A 19,509-nucleotide genomic window follows, 5' to 3' on the forward strand; every position below is an offset into this window, starting at 1 on the left:
AGTCTAGAAATCTGCTCCTTTGTCTGTGATAGTAGAGGATAATACTGTTCCTTCATCACCAGTGCTTGATGCTTCTCCTATCCATAGCCTACTTCTTTACCACGTACTCCTGTTCCTGGTTCTCATGCTTCTGATCCCATTTAGTGGTCAGTGCAGTGGCAGAATTAGGGGCGTCCCTAAAGTGCTTTCTGAAAAAATGGCTTCTAATGTGCATAGTGGCAGTGTAGTGGAGGAGGTGGCTACCTGTCCTGCTGGTGCTCTTAGACGAAGGTCCTTGTCCCGCTCCCCTGAACCTGGGAGAATACATACTGGAGGTCCAAGGGAGGCCAGCAGGGTTTGCCCACTGGTATTCGAGCCTGTTGACCAATCCCAGGTGTCAACAGATGACCATTGGAAAAGCATCAAAGTGAGTGCACACCACCTCTCATCGGATTCAGAAGATTCCATCCCTGACAAGAGGCGCCAGTGGCGTTTTCCTACTTCTTTTTGGCCTCTCTGATGGTGCAGATCGCTCTCGTCCTCCAGTTAAGAGGTATAGAGAGGCCAGTCATAGTCCTCAACCCTCCTGCAGCTTTGCTGAGCCTCCTCCTGCCTCTACCTTGGCTCACCCCCTGTATCAGGTTGGGACAGCCCTGAGCTGAGCCGCCTCCTGCCTCTACCTTGGCTCACCCCCCTGTATCAGGTTGGGACAGCCCTGAGCCGTTTCCATCATACGTGGAGCACCTGTTTTTGGCCCCCAAGCGATTAAGAGTTGGCTGTCGGCTATTATGGGCTTTGTCCAGAAAGCCCCCACTGCTCCCAAGACCACCTGTGATGTGTCTCTATTACCAGTTTTTTCAGGTGAAGAGGTTCTTGATCAAGCTACATCCTCTCCTCCTTCGGCCTGTGCTTCGCTGCTTAGGTATCTTCTGGCCAGCTTTCCTGACTTCTTCGCACCTGCTGCTCCAGTTTTTCCAGCCTCAACCTTCCTTATGAAGAACCAATCAGACGACAGTGCTCAGCTTCCCTAGTTGGTGCTTTCCACCTCCTCGAAGAAGGCTCTCAAGGAGGTGGATGATTGGCTCTCTTTGAAGAGGGAACAGGGCAAAGCCATCTTTGCCTGGCCCCACCTCTAGACTGATCTGTAGGAGATACCTCTCTTACTCTACTGGAGAAGCTCCCTCTTTGGGAGTTGCTGTCTCCTCCCAAGGGGACTTCTCTGGACTGGTTGATTCGTTACGACGCCCAGCCTTTGCGTCAGCAAAGATCATGTTTTTGTCTCCCGAACTAGACCACCTCGTTAAGAACATATTCAAGGTCTTTGAGGTGTTTAGTTTCCATGACTGGACCATTGGGGCCCTCGCTAAGAAAATCGAGAACTGCTCTGACATAGCAGAGGTCCTGGCTTCAGACTGGCTAGCTGTTTTGTTATGTGCCAACAAAGCCACCAAGGATGGTTCCCTTGAGCTCGCCTTTCTCTTTTTGATGGGGGTCTTGAAGAAAAGAGAGTTCAGGTGCACCTTCACCATGAAAGGTGTCACCCAGACCAAGAGGTCTGCTCTCATGTTCTCTCCCTTAAACCAGCAGCATCTCTTCCCTCAAGCCACCGTTCAAGAGATTTCCTCAGACCTCCAAAAGAAATCGACCCAGGATCTGCTAGCCCAGTCCGCCAAGCGACCGAGGGCACCCTCATCCCTCGGCACTAAGTCAGTTTCACCCTTCCAGCTTCAGCCCTTTCGTGGAGGCAAGCAGAGGCCCCAGACACCCAGAACTAACCAGCGCTTCTCGTCAAAGTCCGTTAAGAAGCCATCCTGCAAGCCCACGACTAAGAAATGAAGTTTTAGTTCTTCGTGCTCCAGCAGGGGCCAGACTTCTCCACTTTTGGGAGGAGTGGAGTTGCAGAGGTGAGGAGCAATGGATCGTCCAAGTCCTGAAGGAGGGTTACTCCGTTCCTTTCAGGGAGAGACCTTCATTAGTCAAGTCCCCCATCACCTTGACTGCTTACTTGGAAGGCTCCGAGAAATTTTCGGCCCTTTCACAGGAGTCTCCTCCTTCCTCAGAAGGGTTTGAAGTCGAGGATCACAGTTCAGAGTGGTTCTGCAACTGTCTCTTCGTAGGTTCCCAAGTCATTGGGGGGGCTTGAGGCCCATTCTTGATGTCAGCGCCCTGAATAACTTCATTCAGAAGACCAATTTCGGTATGGAAATAAGTCCATTCACCAGGGCGATTGGATGGTCATCCTAGACATGCAGGATACTTACTTCTATGTCCTAATCCATCCAGACTCCGGGAAGTACCTTCAGTTCATTTATCAGAACAGAGTTCTTCAGTTTCAGGCCTTGTACTTCGGCCTCTCTACAGCCCCTCAAGTATTCACATGACTTCTCGTGCCCCCTCAGCAAGTGGCTCCATCTTCTCGGGATCAATATCTCCATTTATATGGACAACTGGGTTTTCCACTCTCAATCTAAGAGGAAGTGCAAGGAGGAATTAAGGAAAACTCCTCTCCTGACTCAAGAGTTGGGTATTTTGATCAACAGACAAAAGGCTCAACTAATTCCAAGACAGAAAATTCTTTATTTGGGAATGATCCTGAACTCTCAGACTTTTTAGATTTTCCCATCCCACAAAAGAGTTGACTCCTGCCTTCGCACTGTCCACAGGTTTCTTTCTCTCCCAGACTGCTCAGCTAATTAGTGGATGAGTCTCTTGGCGACTCTGGCCTCCATTGAGTAGTTAGTGAAGTTGGGCAGGCTGTACATGAGAGAGCTATAGTTCTTTCTCAAGGCCAATTAGAACAGAAAGACCCAACTGGACTCCTTCATGGTTCCCATCACGCTGGAGATCAAGTCCGACCTGCAATGGTGGCTGTGCGAAGGAAGATTTCAAGGAAAATCTCCTCTTTCATTGAACCCCGACCTAGACTTTTATTCCGATGCATCAGACCTAGGTTGGGGAGCCCTTCTAGATGATCAAGAAGTTTCCAGGACATGGTCCATGGAACAAAGAAACCTTCATATAAACGTCAAGGAACTGAAGGCTGTTCATCTGGGTTTCCAATCCTTCTCGACCGTGGTCTTCGGCAAAACAGTGGTTGTTCATGCTGACAACACCACTGCTCTGTCCTATTTCTGCGAGAAGGGGGGAACTCATTCACTCTCTCAATGTGAAACCACAAAAGATCTCCTCCTCTGGGCGGAACAGAACCAAGTCACCCTCATCACTCGATTCATCCAAGGGAGATGAGCTCAGTCGCCGCAAGCAAGTCCTTCCCACAGAATGGACCTTAGACCCTCTGGTCTGCAGCAGTCTGTGGAAATTTGGGCAGACTATCCATAGACCTGTTTGTGATGTTAAGGAATCATTGTCTACCTCTCTTCTGTTCTCTGGCCCCGGACCCTTTAGCATGGGCAATGGATGCCATGCTTCAGGACTAGTCAGACCTGGACATGTACTCCTTTCCCCCATTCAGCATGGTCAGAGAGGTGATCAACAAGTTCTCTTCCCATCGCAGCATCTCAATGACCCAAGTTGCTCCATTTTTGCCAACAAAGGAATGGTTCCCAGACCTTCTTCAACTGATAGTGGATTTCCCGAGGCTCCTTCCACAAAAACAGTCTCTACTCAAACAGCCTCATTTCTTCAGGTTCCACCAAAGGTGGTCTGGTCTGGCTCTGACAGGATTCAGACTGTCTTGAATCTCATTAGAGCGAAAGGATTTTCGAAAGCAGCTCCTGAGGCTATTGCTAGAAGTAGGCATTAGTCTTCCAACAACATCTACCAATCCAAGTGGACAGTCCTCTGGAGATGGTGCAGTCGACATAACATCTAGTCTTTGGAAACAACTGTAAGTCAGATTGCTGATTTCCTGCTCTACCTGAGATCCTCCAGGAAGCTATCATCTTCCACCATCAAGGAGTATAGAGCAGTGTTGAGTTCGGTCTTCAAATACAGAGGGCTATACCTTTCCTCTAACCAGGATCTCAACAATCTCATTAAATCCTCAGATACGACTAAACAAAGGAAGTGAGAAGATGTGTCTTGGAATCTCGACGTAGTTTTAAAGTGGCTTGCAAGCTTTGCTTTTGAACCTCTTCATTCTGTCTCTCTAAGAGATCTTACTAGTAAGACACTCTTCCTTGTTGCTTTGGCCACAGCCAAATATATCAGTGAGCTTCAGGCTATTGACAAGAGAGTTGGGTCTGCACAAGGAGATGCAGTCTGCTCGTTCTCTCTTGGGTTCCTTGCCAAGAATGAGGACCCTTCCAAGCCCTGGCTCTGTTCCTTCACCATCAAGAACTTGATGGACACCCTTGGACCAGAGGAGGAAGAAGGGCTTCTTTGTCCGGTGAAAGCCCTAGATATTACTTACAAAGGACTGGAAAGATTAGAGGGCCTTCCAGTCATCTCTGGTGCTCAGTTAGGAACCCTTCTCGTCCGATGTCAAAGAATGCTCTGTCGTATTTTTTGAGAGACCTGATTTCCGAGGCACACTCTCAGGTCAAAGAGGATATCCTCCTGTCTTTTAAGGTGACAGCTCATGAGATCCGAGCTGTCGCTACCTCTCTTGCTTTTAGATATATGTCTCTCTTGTCCATCTTACAATCTACCTTTTGGAAGTGCAAGTCGGTCCTCGCAACCCATTATCTTAACCCTCTGGTGATCCAGTGACGCGAAACCGCGTCAATAAAATTTTTGCCATAAGTGCTCCGATGACACAATTTCTGCGTCATCCATAATTGTTTTCAGGGGAAATTCACCAAAAAAAAAAAAAGAGAGAGAGAGAGAGTCATCCAAAGAACATGAGGGCTGGGCCATTGTGTGGGCAGATCTTGGACCTACAAGAAAATGCAGTTTTCACTTTTTTTCTAGCATTATTTATTACCGAGTAATTAAAAAAAGTCAGCATATATATGAACGCATTGAGCGCTGTAGTTTTGCCGGAATTTATTAATGCGTAGATAGTTTATTGTATGCCTGTTTGTGCATGTGTAAATAACTTCAATGTGCATGTATTATATATCACTCGAACGGCCATTCTTTGTACTTTATCATGCTGAACAGCAAAATGTAAAAATATCAATATATCTATGTAATAATCGTTGCCATATATTTTCTTAGAAAAAAAAAAAGATTGTAATCTAACGACAGTTGCTCAATTTTATTCTAACAGTACATATATATTTCTTTTGTGCGTTTTATAGGAAATTTTTTCAGCTTTCTAGTACCACCTTTATTATTTTTCTATCTTTATTCCTTACTTGGGTATGATACGAATCGTCAACAGAAGTAGGTTGGAAAATCTGAAAATTGCACTCCGTAAAAAATTAGTATTTTTTAATCAGTAACAGCTAATTAGCAAACACATTGTTAGCAAAATGATTGCTTTCACGTGAAAGTTCAAACATTTCCACACAATTTACATATAAAATAAACTCTCCAAACCTAATTATATTTTCCATGATTATTTCAAAAGATATCTACAATTTTCCTTAAAAATTTCACATTCATCACGTCTTTTTTTGTTATTTCTAAGCCTTGCAAAGATCTTCTGATTGCTTTAGGAAAAAATTCAGTTATTTGCCGACATCATAAAACAAACCAGAAGCATATATCAGTTATAGTTGGGACGTATCGATTTTTACAAAGAAATTTTTCCTCACGAACCCCATTTTTCTCACCATGGCATAAATCGCGTACCGGGTAGCACTATAGGAACCCCTGTAAGCATGAGAGGGTTAAGGAAGTGGAAACTGTGTTTGAAAATTGTAGTACCTAAGGACCTTATCCGTGGCTGGCATGGTGTTGGGAGAAGCAGCATAGGGAGCTCTCTTTCCCTCCTCTACCTTCTTACCTTGATTCAGGGTGTCGAGTCCAGTGGGAGCCTGGGGATACAATGTACCTGGAGTTCCCACCAATTTTTTTTAAGTGGTTTGTTGTGGTTTTAATTGCAGTGTAGGTGACAGTGTTGTTCGGTTTTTATTCTTTTTCTATGCCCAGGGCAAGGGCACCTTTTTAAACTTTGCTAGCCATCGGAAACCTTCATTCACTGCAAAGTTCCCAACACAGTAGGGGCGACCCATCGCTATAGAGCCACGCCATCACAGGTTAAGATGAGCACCGACCAGAGGCAGTACCCACTTGCAGTAGCTCTCTTACCAGGTAAGGAAACAACAAGCATTGTTTCAATGCTAGCAACTTTTCTATTTCAAAGTCATTACTTTTCTTAATGTTTTGTAGTAGAATATGTCCATATATCCCTCCTCCTGTCAATGTGAATTCAGCTATCTAATTACTTGGTTAGTTATATGAAAACGTTATTTTCATAATAAAGTTAATATTCATATATACTTAGCAAGTAATTATAGAATTGGAGCCCTCCCTCCTCCCTTGCACGGACATTAAGGCATAAACGAATTGAGCGCTTTGCTACGTTGTTCCTCTTCTTCCCCGAAAGTGGGCGGGGTCTCGTCACCTACACAGAACAATTGAGCGTTACCACGAAATTTGAATTTTTAGGCTGCCGTGGTTGAAAACCTATAGCTATATAATTACATGGTAAGTATATATGAAACAATTCTATTATGAAAACATTTTTATAGTTTGTGTATATATCATAGTGAATATATTTATATTATATAAAGCCACAATGCATCTGTTAAGATCCCCTTAGTAACATAATATACAGAGTACAAAAGTCATGATTATATTTATGTTTAGTTTAAAAGATTTTACTTACTGCTACTTCTGTACTGTATAAGAAATATTGTATCCATGATTTTTATTTGTTCTTTTGTTATTAAAAGAGGTATATTTGGGTTTATATGGGCATAGACAAGTTGTATGTATGATCAGCATGTGCATATTATTCTGCTATATCAGGAGTTCACAATCATGCACGTTTCAGAGTTGCACATGGGATCTTGGGAAGTATTACCTGTCTGTACTGGGGCCCAACTTTAAGTTTAAATTTTTATTCTAGTTTAAAAATACTAATAATATTAGTATTGTCAATATCTAGATTGTTTTACTATAAGGAGGCTGAATAGTTCTTAATATTGGAGGTTTATTTAGGGTTTTTATTCTCTGATATAAAGGGCTTCTTGTAGGAGAGATGCACTATTCTTTCATCAGTCCCACTAACAATTTCTTTGGTGAGGCATAGCACATTTTTGTTCCAGTAGTGCCCTTTAATGGTGTGGCCCTGAAGATGGTAAGCAAAGTGCTTCAAATGACCAATCCTTAATATCTTGATATCCAAGGTTTTTTGTGGTCAAAAGTCATCACTTTGGGAAGATTTCATGTATATCTGGTTGGCCCTTTGAAGTTTGACTGGTCAAGAGATGGAGTTGCTTATCAGAAGATTTTTCTTCCTCACCTATTTTGTGATGTTTTGGTTTGTGGCAGATTTGCTGCCCTCAAGGGCCTAGTAACCTATGTTTCTAGCTATGTTAACAAATTTGATATCATTGTAAAGCTAAAGAGTTGTGCTGTATCGTGATATGTTAAAAAAATCCTAAAACTACCATTTTTTTTTTTTAAATTGCCAAAATATGCACACTAAGAAAGTACCATAATTTGTTTCATATGATATACTGTATTCATTCTGTTTGTTTTGTATGACACAACACACCCCACCCCCGAAAAAAGTAAACTTGCTCATGTTAGCAACTAGGGCAACTTACACATTAATAGGAGAATTTATATACTGACAATGTGATAAGTTACATGCATTTAAGAATTGGCAAATAAAAGAAAAAATACATATACAGGCAGTCCCTGCTTACTGGCAGCATCGGTTAACGGTGATCTGGTTTTACGGTGCTTGTCTAGCGACGCTGTTAACTGGATTTTCAGTGCCAGTAAGCTACTTTCGGCACCGGTAAGCAATTTATTGATGTCGGTAAGCAGTTTATTGGTGTTGGTAAGCGGTTTATCAGCGCCAATTTCTGGTTATAGCGGCACCGATTTCTGGTTAACAGCTCCGTTAAGTGGTTTATCAGTGCTATTATTGCCGATTTTCAGTTAGCGGTGCTCAGCTTGGAACAGAACTACCGCCATTAACCAGGAACTGCCTGTAATAGGTAATATTTTTGCAAATGCAAATGCATAAAAAATTGTGTTGATAAACAAATCTTTTTCCATAAAAAAGTATATGATGCACATAAGCACAAAAAAATAAAGAATCATACACAAATCTTATAAATAACGCTATAAAATAATGAACTGTAGAAAATTCATGAAAATATATAAATATACCCATATGAAATGTGTTCTAGTGTACTCACCAATAGCCGTGGTCTTCTTATATTGCTAAGGCCCCATCCTTATTTTGTAGATCTTGCAGTTCATGTTGTATGAGTAGGAGGAGGAGGTGTTGGAGGCATTTCTGATGCTCCTACTGCTGCATTCCCCTGGACCCTGGGGAAGTTGCTGTGGTGGCAGACAAGTGCCACTAGTTCCATTTAATATGGCAATCACAGAAGCATTGGGTTTTTATACAGAGAGGTATTCTGCACAAGGCAGAATGACATGATGTCCTTTTGAATGCCCTTTGTATAGTAAACATGACACCTCTTCCACTGCTTTTTGAAGTCTGACTGGCCCTGGCACGTGCACAATGCTAGGAGAAAAACAAGACATAGGGTCATTGAACCTTGACTCCTGTTTTGAGTCTCATCTTCAGGTTGCAAAGGCATAGCAGCATCACCAGAAGTGCTAGTACCAACAGAGACGTCAGCTTATGTATTAGGGGTGGACTTTGCTACATAAGCAGGTGCAGGGCCAGGATTATCCAGAGCAGTTGGAACACCTTGTGCAAGATATGCATGGGGAACGGTAAGATCACCAACAGGCCACTTATCTGGATTAATTCTATCAAAGTTGTATGTGCCAGGTCATGAACCTGTAAGGCGGTAATTTTATTTTGATTTGTGGTACACTTATGATACAAAATGTATGCATTTTGCAATGCAGTTTGCAGGTCATACATCAGAATTTTCTTTGACCCCCTGATCATCTTCGTATGAAGTTGTAGTTGATCATCTAGTCACAGTGGTCAGCTCCCTTCATATACTCTGTGTATTCCCCAGTGGCAAAGTATTGCCCTTCCTTCAGAAGTTGATACTGTGCAAGGAAGTTTTTTTTTTTTTTTTTTTTTTTTTTTGCTGAGTGCCTTGAGTGCATATGATAGCCTTCTCATAAGCCATAAGGTGTCACTGCTCTGCACCCCGTGTTCAGACAGCTCGTCTGTCAGCTTCATGGAGTTGTAATAATAATTCATGAAAACGTGATACCCTTCATCCACATCCTGGAGAGGATTTGCGCCATCCATGGTACACCTGAAATCAAGCATATATCTGAATTCTGCCTGACACAAAATATAAATCTTAATTCCTGATTCTGTATTTTACTGCCTTCTTAGGGTTATACACTTTGAAAGATACCCTGCCTTTCTACTGAAGCATACCTTCTTCTGAAGACAGGTTCTATCCTGGTACATAAAGATGTTTGACATGATTTTTTATATATATTGAAGCACTGGTTGCACAAGATTAAGCCCATAAGTGTCATCTGGTGGTATTGCTAACCAATTCACAGCATGAAAATAACATATTTGCACAAACATTGTACAGTGTAGGACATCAGTAGTTGCCATATTACGTTTTGACCATTCTCGCTGTGCCATGCACCTTGATAGTACATATTTTGTTTTGATCATTCTCCCCGTAGGGGGGTTAGTGCCATCAATGCACCTCACATGGTGCACTGTAGGGATTACTTAAGGGTCTTTTCAGCATCCCTATGGCCCCTAGCTTGCAGATTTTCGTCGCTAGACAAGATCTGTAAAACCGGATCGCCGATAACCAGGGACCGCCTGTACCTCCATTTATAGTCTGTTTCTTCCATCTGACTTTCCACCCTCTTATAACAATTGTTTCATAGTGTAACTGTGAAGTTTTCCTCCTGTTACACTTTTTAAACTTTCCTACTGCCAATTTCCCTTTCAGTACTGAATGACCTCATAGGTCCCAGCACTTGGCCTTTGGCCTAAATTCTATATTCTATTCAGTGCATCCATTCTTGTGGCAACTTTATTACCCCATAAAAATGGGAAGTCTTATATAATGCGCATTATTGGTAATAAGGCAGCCCTGCAATTTCAGTTTGCTCTTTTGCTTGAGAACATCACTGCAATATATGGTACAGTGTAATGATTGGTTTCTTCCATCAAATAATGGAATAATTCTCTCGTGCAAAATTGTTGCAGAAAACCTAAGGCACTCGTTGGCACAAACGCTTTCAGCCACAAAACATCCATAAATTCATGCAATAGAGGGGGGTCAGTGTCCACAGACTATCCATCTTTATTATCAGCCTCAGAAGGGGAAGGAGTTTTGTTTGAGGGACTTGGCTGAATAGGGAGGGAGGCAGGCTTACCACTTCCTCTCTGTCTCCCTTCCCCTCCCGTTCTTGGAACAAAATGGATCTCCTCCTTGCTGCTATCAGTGCTCTCACTTTTGGCCACAAAATAATCACTATCTGTCAGTTTTACTCTCCATAGACATCATAGCCTATCTATTTTTCTAAGGTGTTAAATAATGCTTTTGGAGCTCAGTAAGCTCTGGTAAAAAGAACTTGTTTGGAAGGATGAAGCTCTCACATGCTGGTTTCTCCAACTGCTCACTCACTTTTTCTGGGCCATTTAGGCATTTTCAAAACACTATATAACACCAGTGCTGCAAGACCTGAAAAGATCAGCAACATCAAGCAAGAAATAACAGCATTATAGGTATTCAAAAATGTGGCACTGGTAAGCGTTCCTCACAGGTAAGGCCAGGTGATCACATTGTCTTGTAGAGCCAGAGATTGCGGTTCATGTGTAGTTCGCAAGGTCCTCCCGTCCAGTGCTATGAGAATTAGTATCTTATGACGTCATAATCAAACCTCTTTATTATGATGCACTTTTCTGATTTTTACTGAATTTCTTACTTCAGACATGCAAGCATGTCAATCATGCATAAAAAAAACCAGGTGCTTTCACACACAAGCACATCAGTCATGCGTGGAAGGGTTAACTGTGTACATTTTTTACAGCCGTTGTGTTACCTGTGGGGCTGAACTTGTTGGAACAACCACTTTAATTCACGTACATTTTATATGGTGTAGATATCGGATGTTTTAGAATAATGTCATGTTGTTGCCGCTCTTTGTTGGCTCATCTCTTTTATTACTTTGTGAGGATTCATTTCATAATCGTCTTGACTACTGTGTTGGGGAAGCCATTATCCAATAGCTAAGTACCTATGGCTGCAGTAGCATGGGGCACAGTGGATGTAGACCCTGGCAGTGACTCAGTGTGATGGGAAGGGCACCCACTGGCATTGTTGAAGCAGTGTACCAAGTTTTTGACCGTCACATATCCTGAGATTTTTATTTCCATCCCTTTATTCAAAGTCAGTTGGATATCTAAAATAGGAACCTAGCTGTTGGTGCTCCTGTCTGTTGTGAAGCACAGACTGAAACTTAAAAAGAATCCCTAGAGATGTAGAAGGGGCTTCAATTTCAGACATTCTCACAGTGGATCATTGACATACTGTATCTGCAATACATTGTGGGTAGTCCATCTTACTGAAGACAGCCTTCTCAAGCATCCAATGAGTCTTTTGGGTATACCCTCTGCTTTTATACTTGTACCCTTCTTGGCATTACTGTATATCAGATACCTTCCCAAGCTCCACCAATATAATATGTGATAACCTCTTTTCTCGTTATACCTTCCCAAGCTCCACCAATATAATATATGATAACCTCTTTTCTCGTTCTACTTCTCCAGTTGGATCATTGTAAAACTTACTTCTGTTATCAATTTCTCTGGCATAGAGCTCAAGTGATATTTGTTGATTTTAAACATGTTTCTCAAGTATCTTCAATACTCTCATAGCATATTCCAACATCTTTCTGTAATATTGTTGTAATACTTTTTTACACTTTTGTGGTCCTATCTCTTCCTTTGAATACTTCATAAAGGATACATTAATGCATGCACTCATATAAGTTCTCTTCATGAGGAGAATGACAGCAAAAATAAATTCTTTTGGTAACTTCATGATTAACGACTCATTCAGTGTTTGTTGAAATGGCTTCAAGAATCACTCTAAATCCACTGATATCTCAGAAATTGCCCAGCACTTTTTGGATAAATAAACAATTTACCATTTAAAGTATACAATACGGGCAGTCCCTGGTTATCGGCGATCCGGTTTTTTGGGGCTTGTCTAGCGATGAAAATCGGCAATTTTCGGCACCGGTATACGCCAATAACCAAAAATTGGCGATTTTTGCTACTAAAAAATCGGTGGTTATTTTTGGTAGTCAGAATTGAACAGAAAAACCCTCCAGTAAAATCGGTGGTTATCAAGGAAAAAACAAACCATCACCCTTTTGTAAGTGTTTTCGCAAATAGTCACACCATTGGAACAGAACCCCCAAGTTGTTCATAAGTTGGTTTTTAATGTGTATTGCATAACTTATGTTGATGTTTACATTCCTGAATTAACTCAGGAGTCATAGATTATACTATTTTCACCATATTTTTAAATCATGCAGTATTGTAAAGAATTGCTTTGGATGCTAGAAAGGTAAAAAGAAAATAAAATTTAGAATTATGCAACATTCAAAATTTAGCAATTTTGAAAGTTATGAACTTAGAGAGAATTTTTCAGAAGTGTCTGACTTTGGAAGTTCACAAAGTAAACATGCACACCTCCATCTATTGACAAAAATACATACTAAACGTTTCCTATGGGGAGAGGAAATATAGAAAATGGGAATTCATCAAAGAACAAGTTGAATTGTGACAACAGAAGTAGGAATATTTTATGAGCATAAACAAGTATTCTCATGATTGTAAGAAGACATGGTAGTAAATCATGAGGATACTCGGGATAATCAGGGAAGGGGTTAAAGGAACAAGTTCTTCTTCTTCCTCGTGTTCTTCTGTTCTTTGCAAAAATTCTCTCTAGCATAATAGGCACGCATTGCATATTTTAAACTTGTGACCCTGTCTGTTTGTATCTCTGAATTTTCATAACATGAACCTTCGTAAGTAGAGTGGTGTCTGTAACGATCATTGAAATTTGGAAACGATGGTTAATTAAAGGTAGGTGGGTGAGTGGGGAGGAATCCCTACTCAGCTACCTTAACCCATTACTCTTTGTGGGGGGGGCGCTGCTGCAAGTGGAGACATGTTAATGCAAGAGTACACACTGGAGAATGTTAAGACTACAGTAAACCCCTGTATTTGCGGACCACCCCCGCGCGAATAGCTAAAATCCGCGAATACTTAAAATTCCTCTAAAAAACACTTAGAACTGCCTATTTTGATAGTGTAAACACAAAAAAAACTCTCTAAAAATGCTTATACCTGAGTATTTTATTAGTTTTATCAAAAAAAGTGTATTTAGTCAAGAAATTATGGAAATACAGTAATTAGTGAATATTTCTCGATGAAAAATACTGCAAATGGGCGAATTTTCTGCGAATAATGGGTATATACGTTCCACAGAGAAATCCCCGAATAGGTGAGTCCGCAAATAGTGAGACCGCAAATACAGGGGGTTTACTGTACTCTCTTTCAGGTTGACTCATTAGTCTACAGACTAACAAACAACTTCTCCATGGAGATACTCTGCCAAGAAGGCATTCCATCTTGTCCACAGTCAGGAGTAATAGAATCAGTCACCATGGACTCTTTCCAGGCAGTATCGTTGCTTGTCTTACAGTTAGACATGCATGCTGACTTTGCTAATACAGGGTGTCTGACCTGAGGATGAGAAGGCAAAGTTCCAGGAGTTGTTGGTGTCAGGGGGGGAAAGGTGCTGACTTGTCTCACATCAGAGTGTAAACCTCTGGGCAAATGCTATCCTAAGAAGGCATAACCACATATCTTTGCTCCTCTCTCGTCAGATATCTGTAAAGAAAGTCTTGCAGAATGGGTTCCTCTTTACTCTCTCTGAAGAGTAAAGTTGGTGATATGGTGGAGGAGAGGTGTTTTGTAGATGGGACACCTTAGTCCACCATGCATTCCCCTTCAAGCCCTCCTGGGTGTCCAAGGAAACTGTGGCCAAGCTTTCAGGGATTGCTACCCTTTCAGGTTACGTTATGGAGAGGACTCAGACATCCTTGAAACCAAGAGGTTCTTTTTTTCTGCAAAAGGCCCAGAGTCTTCCCAGCCTTTTTTGCCACCCCTTACAGCTCTAGCTGAGAGAGGCAGCAAAGGGGGAATGCTGAGGTAGGTTGTCCCTGTGTCCTGCTGCTGCAAGTAGGGTGATGCATGTCAGACCATTGGGTAATGTGTTGGTGATGAACTGTAGACCTAGCCCTAGATAGTCTGTCCTTTAGAACAGTTACAGACTGCTTTTCCAAGGCCATTGCCTGCCCCTCTCTTGATTATCAATCCTGTTTCCTGCCCACCCTCCAGGATCTCCCAAAGCTCTGGTTTGGGCTGGCAGCTCTTTCTCAGGTGTTCATGTGAGTGTTCAGCTTGGTGTCAGCTTGGGCCTAACCATGTGGGTTACATCTTTTGCTTTATATAGACAACTGGCTAGTTCTGGCATCCTCAGAGGCCCATTTACTCCAGGATAGGAACTGCCTCCTTACCTGGTCATGCGGATACACACAGCAGCAAGATTCAAGCTCGGAGGTGGCAGCTTGGCTTAAGCAGGTTGTCCTTTGTCACCAGCTGTCCTTAAAAACCTTGTACCTCACAGGTGCCTCCACGAGTGCTCACTGCAGTTGGAACTAAAGCAGCAATGGTCGTCCTTAAGCAACCCACCCTCTCACCTCATACCTGTGAGCTGATAAGTGGGGGAATGCCTTACTTGGTGGATGACAGGTAGTACTGTATCTCTTCCTTGGAGTTCATCTGAACTCCCTGCCTCCAGAGATCCTTCTCTATTCTACTACATGCACCTGTTTTTGGATGCATTAAAGGCTGGGTCAGGTGCACACCCGATCATTTCTGTGATTCAGGTGTGGACAGAGAATGATCTTCATCTGCATATCAGCATCTTGGAAATGCGTATGGCGCTATTCCTCTACAAATTTTGGCATCACGTGATTGGTTTTTCCATAGTGTTGATGAGCAACAACACAACTGTAGTGGCACATGTCAACAAGCAAGGGAAATGGTTTCCCTTCCCTTCTGCCACTTGGCAAAGCAGATGCATGAGTGGGTGGTTTGCCTTGGCTCTCGAGCCAAGCTGTCAACTAGGTACATTCCAGGCAAAAGGAATGCTTTTGCAGACCAGCTCAGTCTACAGGGTAGTGTGGAGAGTGATCCTTATACTGTTGTGTGGAAGAAGGCTTTTCAAGTTTTGGAAAGCACTGGTGATGACCTGTTCACCTGATGGCTAAACAGGAAGCTAGGAGTTAGGCTTCCTTATTACAGACATCTGGGCTGCTTTGGAAAACTCCTTCTAGCACCCTTTGGACAGTCTGGATATTTATGCCTTTCCTCAATTCAAGTTTGATTGACCATATGATCAACCGAGGGTTGGCCACACTGGGTCTCAGAATAACCATAGTTGTTGTCATTGGCTACATGCCTAGTTATGTCCAGGTCAACTAGGTCTTATGGATGAGGCACCCAGAGAAATTCCCCAAGGTCCATTCTCCTTGGTAAGCCATATATCCTGGTGTACCGTCAGTTGGTAAAGACCTCAGATTTCACAGTTGGGGCTTATCCAGGAGTTCCTATAAGAGAAACTTATCTCACATGACTGCATGGAAGATGTTGATACCCCTCAGGAGTGTCTTGGTCAGAGTGTATCAGGGAAAGTGGTCCATCTTTGGTAACTGGTGTTGTAGAAGTTCTCTCTCTTCAGTCAGAGCTACTGTTTAGCAGATCTCTGACTCCCCTGTCTACCTTCATCAAGACAAGCTCCTCTTCAGTCCCTGTGGTGAAAGGCATTTTCACCACTTTTAGCTAAGTCTTCCAATGGAAGGGCATGGACCTCTGTTTCTCATTAGACTTGTCCATGCTCACAAGGAGCTTGAGCAGTATTGCCCACCTTGGTAGCTTCTGGAGTGGGATGTGACTCTCATCATCTGCAGTCTAACTTAGGCAACATAAAAGCCCTTCAGGGAGGCCACAGATCGAGTTGTCATTCCCATGGCAGTTTTTCTGCTAACCTTAGCCTCAGTGCAGCATATTGGCAAGTTGTGTCCAATACTAGGAGTGTTGGGAGTCTTGCTCATTCCTGAGTATATGGCAGAAACTCAGAACCCATCAGTTGCTGAAGAGAGATTCAAGAGCTTTACAGTTCAGTTCCTTTGAGATTTTGTCATTGGGGATCCAGAGGTGATGCTTTTGTGCTCATGGTGAGCATTGCTCTATTATCTTAAGGCAAATCCAGTCTCAAAGGCTGGGGTTTCAGTGCCTCTTTAATAGTACAGGTACTGGCAGTAATAGTACAGGTACTGGCAGTACAAGGAGATGGTGTCCAAGAATGAGGAGAATGGCAATCTAGTCCAGGCAAGTGCTCACAAAAGCAGGGATTTTGACCCATCTTTAGCCTTTTAGAGGAACTTTTCAGTTTCTCAGGTAATGAGGGCGACTGTTTGGCAGTACCAAAGTATTTTTCCACGCAGTGATGTTGCCCACAAGTCCTTGAACACCTCCTCCTTAGGACATGTGGTGACTGCTCATCAGGTTTTGTAGTCATCCAAGCTCTTCTCAAAATAAAAAAAGCATCATATCTAAGGTATTCAGAGGACACAAGGTTGGAGGTTGGATGGATAAGTGACTGGCATCCCTGTCTCCCATCTCCATTTCTTTTTTCTCTCTACAAGGCAGTATTTAGGCTGAGTAAATGCTGAACCAGGCCTCAGCAGGTAAGCTACACAATTTTGCACTTTGTCTTAGAGCTCTGGTCCCCAAAAAGGTGTAGTACCATCATTACACCTCGCGTGGCATACTGTAGGCATTACTTAAGGTTCTTTGCAGCATTCCTTCAGTCCCTCTCTTCAACCCCTTTCATTCCTTTTATTCTACCTCCATTCACATTCTGTTTCTTCCATTTTACTTTCCACCCTCTCCTAACAATTGTTTCATAGTGCAACTGCGAGGTTTTCCTCCTGTTACACCTTTAAAATGTCCTTTACACTCAATTTCCTTTTCAGCACTGAATGACCTCATAGGTTCCAGTGTGTGGCCTTTGGCCTAAATTTGTATTTCAACTAAAGCTTTGGCTTATGGAGTGAGACACTTATCTTTTCCTTTTAACAAGGTAGGGTGGGGTGGGTGTGGCTGAGGAAGGTCTTGTCCTTTTAACAAGATGGGGTGGGGTGGGCATGGCTGAGGGGGGTGGGGGTGGTGGTCCAGGATGAGAGCTGTCATCTGAACCCATCATTTTATGTTTGACCCAGGTGGCTACCCTCTAGTTTGTGGAGGCCTATCTTTAGGGCAGCACTTGGTACCCTGCTCAGTATCATTTCTGGGTGGAAATTCAACTTCCTAGTCATTTAGGAGATTATCTTCTCACTAAAGAAGTAAGTCTCATACATTAAGGGCAATGGTTTTTGTATCTTTAAGAACAAATAGATTTTTTAAAATAATTCATATTTTTTTAAGGGTCACAAACAGGAGCCATTTTTCATAATTCCACCTCAACTGCCTTACATTGTCCATGATGCCAAAGGAAAAAGTGCTGGCTTATGGCAGATGAGTGAGGGACACTCTTACTCACCTGCCTTCTCCAATGAACAACCATGTTACCAAGTTAAAACAGCCATTTCAAGTTTGCTCTGAGGGGTTCTGGCATGTATACTTAGGAAGAATAAAAATTAAAGAATTGGGATATGATTAAATTTTTGTGTATTAAGACTAAATTAGAAATTACATTTTACTCAAAGTGTATTTAATGCATTTTTTTTTTCATATTTCAGACTGAGCCAGTAGATGGTGGAACCTCTGATGCAGAAGGGAGTGGTGGATGGTGTGGTCAGGAGGAAGGGGATAGCAGTAGTGGTGGTGGTGGTGTTGGAGGAGGAGGTGGTGGTGGTGTTGGAGGTGGAAGTGGTCCTGGGCCAGGTCCGGGACCAGGGCCTGGGCCAGGGCCAGGTCCTGGTGGGGATGCTACTACACCTGGCCCCACACCACCTGGAGGAACCCCCCCTGATGCTGAAAACACTAGTCACCTCCTGCAGGCACTCAGCTCTGAATCTCACCTGCAAGGTAGGTGCCATGTTTTTGTTTGCCTTAGCAACCCCTTCCTCTGTGGGGGTTGCATCTTTTTTTTGCATGGTATACAGCCATTGACTGGTTGACTGATCTGGGAGTGGGGTTGGGGTTGAGATTGTATTGGACTAATCCAGTGTGGATCACGGCTAGTTGTGTGGTGGTGGCCATCCTCTGGATTTTTTGGGAACCAATCCTACCAAAAAGTCTTTGCATGATGAGAAAAAAAGGGCATTGCAATAGAAATTTGCCTGCATCACTGTTAAGATATTTGCCGATTTTAAGTAATTAAGTGTCTATTAGCTATCAAATTATCAAAACCTCCTGAAGTGACTCCATCACAGCATTCAACCAGTGCAAGGTTTTACTAGAATTTGCATATCCATATGTTTTAACATGAAGAAGGCTAGGCGCACTTGTATTTTCTTTTTTCAGTAAGTGGTTTCAGGTATAAATTGAGTGGAAGGTGTTATGACTACATTTTTCGATTTCTTTGTGTGTGCTGATTATGATATATCCATTTACTACCATATTTGTGTTTCCAAATGTGTGCAGATATTGTACAGTTTTGGATTTGTTACATGATAGATGAGAACGAAGTATTTTTTCTGAACAATGATGAAAAACCTGAAAGCTCAAAAGAGCTTTTCACTCTCTCCCTTTTAAATTGTTTATGTATTAATATTGATCAAAGAAGCACATTGTGTTTTATTTTAAATTTGTCTTTCCAGCTTGAAATTCAAGAAATTCATGTGAATTAGACATGACATCTACAATGATTATATCTTGAAGGATTTCTTGGATGTGCTTAAATGAGCTGAAATTTAAAATTCCAAGTTGTCTAGTTGTGTACTGCACTATATATTCAAGATGTGTTGTTTATTGTGTGGTACACATGAGCTGTGGATGCAGCAAAAGGGAATCTCTTACTCTTGGAAAATACTGGGTGGAGAAGTCCATTCTCACCTATTTTAATGAAAAGATGTTAACATTCTTGGCATGGTTAAGTTGAGCATTATTTCAAGGTGACATTAAGCCCTTGTTTATTTGACTCAAATTATAACCTACTGTGGCTGTTTAAACAAATTTGTTGTTTCAGTTTGAGACATCATGGGAAGAACTTATGTAATGCAACTTTTAGAAAAGGTTTTCGTATTCTGCCGTGATTATTTAAGTAATAGACAATACACAATTTTCAGTCCCTTTCTTACTAAGCGTTGGGGTACTGGCATAATCTTTCATCTGTCAAACCTTTGAAGTAATTTAAGAATGGTGTGGTTATAATATAA

At 42.2% G+C, this 19,509-nt stretch overlaps 1 protein-coding gene across 6 annotated transcripts in view; it reads left to right on the forward strand.

Annotated features, from left to right (window-relative positions):
• Window positions 1–19,509, forward strand: part of LOC136842526 (protein bric-a-brac 2-like) — a 312,631-nt gene that overhangs the window by 187,851 nt on the left and 105,271 nt on the right. For all 6 annotated transcript variants that reach the window (XM_067109941.1, XM_067109942.1, XM_067109940.1 and 3 more), the window contains one exon: window positions 17,929–18,217. In XM_067109941.1, coding sequence (XP_066966042.1) covers window positions 17,929–18,217 — 289 coding nt within the window. The remainder of the gene's footprint in view (window positions 1–17,928; window positions 18,218–19,509) is intronic.

The sequence above is a fragment of the Macrobrachium rosenbergii genome, chromosome 10 (genome assembly GCF_040412425.1).
Source record: "Macrobrachium rosenbergii isolate ZJJX-2024 chromosome 10, ASM4041242v1, whole genome shotgun sequence".
In the NCBI taxonomy this organism is placed as follows: domain Eukaryota; kingdom Metazoa; phylum Arthropoda; class Malacostraca; order Decapoda; family Palaemonidae; genus Macrobrachium; species Macrobrachium rosenbergii.